At 43.0% G+C, this 3,990-nt stretch overlaps 1 protein-coding gene across 1 annotated transcript; it reads left to right on the top strand.

The window, feature by feature from the left end:
- The first annotated feature begins 1,450 nt into the window (after positions 1-1,450).
- LOC145106608 (uncharacterized) lies at positions 1,451-2,464 on the top strand. Its single transcript, XM_079043568.1, has one exon. The coding sequence runs from the start codon at positions 1,451-1,453 to the stop codon at positions 2,462-2,464; it is 1,014 nt and encodes a 337-aa protein (XP_078899694.1).
- The last annotated feature ends 1,526 nt before the right edge of the window (positions 2,465-3,990 follow it).

Below are 3,990 nucleotides of genomic sequence, written 5' to 3'. Positions count from 1 at the left end.
TATATTCTGGGGATAACGATATTGAGAAATAGGAGTAAGAGACTAATAGGACTTAGTCAAAGTACTTACTTGGATAAAGTGTTGAAACGTTTTAACATGGAGAATTCCAAGAAAGGGGAGTTACCAATCTAGAGCAATATCAAATTGAGTAAGACTCAAAGCCCGAGTACCGATGCTGAGATAGCGGAAATGAGTCGAGTACCATATGCTTCCGTCGTTGGCTAGATCATGTATGCTATGACGTGTACTCGCCTTGATGTGGCTTTTGCTTTGAGCATGGTCATCCGATATCAAAGGAACCCTGGTAGAGCTCATTGGATAGCAGTAAATAACATTCTTAAGTATCTACGAAGGACCAAGGACTGGGTCCTTGTACTTGGTGGAAGTGAAGACTTGAGAGTGACAGAGTATAGTGATGCCAGTTTTCAGACCGACAGAGATAACTTCCGCTCTCAGTCGGGCTGGGTATTTACCTTGAATGGAGGAGCGGTGACTTGGAAAAGTTCCAAGCAGGAGACTGTAGCCTATTCAACGTGCGAATCAGAGTACATAGCAGCGAGCGAAGCATCGAAGGAGGCGATATGGTTGAAGAACATCATGGGAGACCTTGGAGTTGTACCAGCCATAAAGGAGCCTATGGAGATTTTCTGCGATAACGAAGGGGCGGTTGCCTTGACTAAGGAACCGAGGGATCATGGGAGATCTAGTCACATCGACAAAAAATACCACTTCATCAGACATTGGGTAAAAGAGGGACTCCTCGTAGTAAAGAGGGTATCGTCAGAAGAGAACCCAACAGATCCCCTCACAAAAGGGTCTGAGCAGGATTAAGCACTTACAGCATGCGAGGAGCATTGGTCTGAAGGAAGATACTAGTTTTAGTGATTAGGTAGTTATCTAGAAACTTGTGATAGATAAAATGTAATTGACATTTGATGACTGGATAAAGGAGTTTTAATAATGAGTAAAGTTACTATCTTGTGTCAATTGTTTACTATGTTGGGATAATCCAGAAAGGTTGGGGACCATTTATGTTTATTTCCAGTATTCACGTAGGAAGCTTTCAAAGGCCATGTTGGTCATTTTCCCTTTTCTTTAGGAACTAGCAAATTAAGTGGTTTAGTGTTTCCACATTTCTAGCTGATTGATAGCATAAGTAATTGTAACGTCTTTGTTTTTTAAAGCAGTGAGAAAAACCCAGCAAATTGCCCCATATCGTATTGTGCTTTGCTCTTTCTAATCCTCTCCATTTCTACTCTGTTTTAGTTGTGCGAAACAAGGGCTGCACCATTACTTGGTATCAGAGCGAATCTGGTATATGCCCAAGTATCAACCACGTGTGCAACCACGAGTGACAAAAATGACAGGAAACAACAATGACAAAGATGGTTCTATCACTTTACACTAACCCATGCTCTCGAGAAGTAATTATGCTGCTTGGGCAATCAAAATGAAAGTTTTCATGCAGGCCCAAGGTGTTTGGGAGGCAGTAGAGCCAAGAACAGCCAATACAGTCGTTGAAGTCCGGAAAGATAAGATGGCAATGGCGGCTATCTACCAGGGCATACCAGAAGATCTGCTCCTATCGTTAGCAGAGAAGCAGACAACGAAGGAGGCGTGGGAAACTCTGAAAACCATGTACTTAGGGGCTGATCGAGTGAAGATGGCCAGGATTCAGACGCTGAAGACTGAACTTGAAATGATGAGCATGAAGGAAACGGAAACGGTGGATGAATTTGCTATCAAAGTCACGAACATCATCAGTAATATTCATGCGTTGGGTGAAACGATTGAAGAGGTATACGTGGTCAAGAAACTTCTTCGAGCAGTACCAAACAAATTCGTGCAAGTTGCATCCACCATAGAACAGTTTGCTGACTTGCAACATATGACTGTAGAAGAGGTCATAGGAAGACTAAAAGCACACGAGGAAAGAATACGAGGCCAAAGCGACTCCAATGAAGGAAAGTTACCCCTAACACATCAAGAGTGGCTTGACAAAACTAAGAGGAAGAAGGATGAAGGCCAGAAATCATCACAGCGGGACTCCAGGAAACATAATCCCGGTGCACGTGGTCGTGGGAGAGGCCGGGAGAGAGGTAACTCAAACCGTGGGGGTCACCGTGGTGGTGGTTCACAGTCGAGTCACGATGGAGGACGAAACACAACAAGTCGAGACAAAAGCACAATGGTGTGTTACAACTGTCAAGAACAAGGCCATTATGCAGCAGAGTGCAAGAACCCACAAAAGGAAAGGTTTCAGGAAGCCAATTTGATGCAGGGATTTGATGATCAAGAACCTGCCCTATTATTATCTGCATACAGTAAGACTGAAGTGCATGAAGAAGTGTATTTGAATGAAAAGCGGGTAACTCCAAAACTGATAACAAATGGTGATGAGACTACAAAATCCAAGATATGGTACTTGGATAATGGGGCCAGCAATCACATGACAGGAGAATAAGGAAAAATCCGTGAGATAAACAAGTCGATAAAGGGTTATGTTCGTTTTGGAGATGGCTCAAGGGCGAGGATCGAAGGAAAGGGTTCGATTCTCTTCCAATGCAAGAATGGAGAACAAAGGTTGTTGAGTGAAGTATACTATATCCCAAGCTTATGCAATAATATCATAAGCTTGTGTCAGCTGGCAGAAATCGGTGACAGAATAGTGATTCTTGGGTCATTCTTATGGATCCATGATCATACTGGTAGATTACTAATGAAAGTAAAGAGATCAGAAAACAGGTTGTACAAGATTGCATTGGAAGAGGTAAAAGCAGCATGCTTGTTAGGAGAAGGAAGGGAGCAAGACTGGTTATGGCATGGGAGGCTAGGGCATGTAAACTTCAATGCTCTTAAACTAATGTCAGAGAATAGTGTGGTCCATGGGTTCCCCGAATAATCAATCTATCTCGTCTGTGCAAATGGTGCTAAGCTGGAAAACAAACATGGACGACATGCCCCCTGCAAGCATCGTACAAAGCAAGCAAGAAACTCGAGCTGGTTAACGGAGATCTTTGTGGCCCCATCACACCTGCAACGCCATCAGGGAATAAGTATTTTCTACTTCTTGTCGACGACTTTAGTCGTGTGATGTGGATATACCTGATGAAGACAAAGGATGAAACCTTTGATCTCTTCAAGAAATTTCGGGCCCTGGTAGAGAATAAAACAGGTGAAAGAATAAAAACATTCATAACTGATCGTGGTGGTGAGTTCACGTCTAAAGACTTTACCACTTATTGTGAGGCAACTAGTCTAAAGAGACACCTCACAGTACCGTTCTCCCCAAAGTAGAACGGGGTGGTAGAGAGAAGAAACAGGACGGTGGTTGAAATGGCAAGAACAATGTTAAAACACATGAGAGTTCCTGAAACCTTATGGGGTGAAGCTGTAAGACACGTGGGCTATGTACTGAACCGTGTGACAACCAAAGCCTTGAAAGAGAAGACACCATATGAAGCATGGGCTGGAAGAAAACCAAATCTGGAGCACTTACGGGTATTTGGTTGCATAGCTCACACAAAAGTTGTAAAAGGGCATATGAGGAAACTTAAAGATAGAAGCAGGCCATTGGTATATTTGGGAACGGAACTTGGTAGCAAAGCTTATCGTTTGCTTGACCCCGATACCGGAAAAATCTGTGTAAGTCGAGATGTATGTTTCGAGGAAGATAGAGAATGGTCTTGGAATAACTCAGTCAAGTTCAAAGATAGTCTTGGCATCCAATTCGTGATAGAAGGTTTTGGAAATGAGGTTGTAAACCAAGAAGAAAATCCAATACCTTTTAATTTCAATGACAGCAAAGACTCAAGAGAAGTGGCCTACGACAACATTCCCCAAGAAAGCCCAACTTAACAGACCCATGGTGAGGAATATTCTGATTCATTTGAGTTAGCCCAAGAAACACCCCACAATAGCCCATCACAATCATTAGAAGAAAACCCTATCACACCCATCAGTTCAACCGGCTCGAACACGACTTCATCT

The sequence above is a fragment of the Lactuca virosa genome, chromosome 4 (assembly GCF_052849685.1).
Source record: "Lactuca virosa cultivar CGN04683 chromosome 4, Lactuca_virosa_CGN04683_v6, whole genome shotgun sequence".
Taxonomy (NCBI): domain Eukaryota; kingdom Viridiplantae; phylum Streptophyta; class Magnoliopsida; order Asterales; family Asteraceae; genus Lactuca; species Lactuca virosa.
Note: the sequence above shows the minus strand (reverse complement) of the source record. Positions and strands in the feature narration are given on the sequence as shown.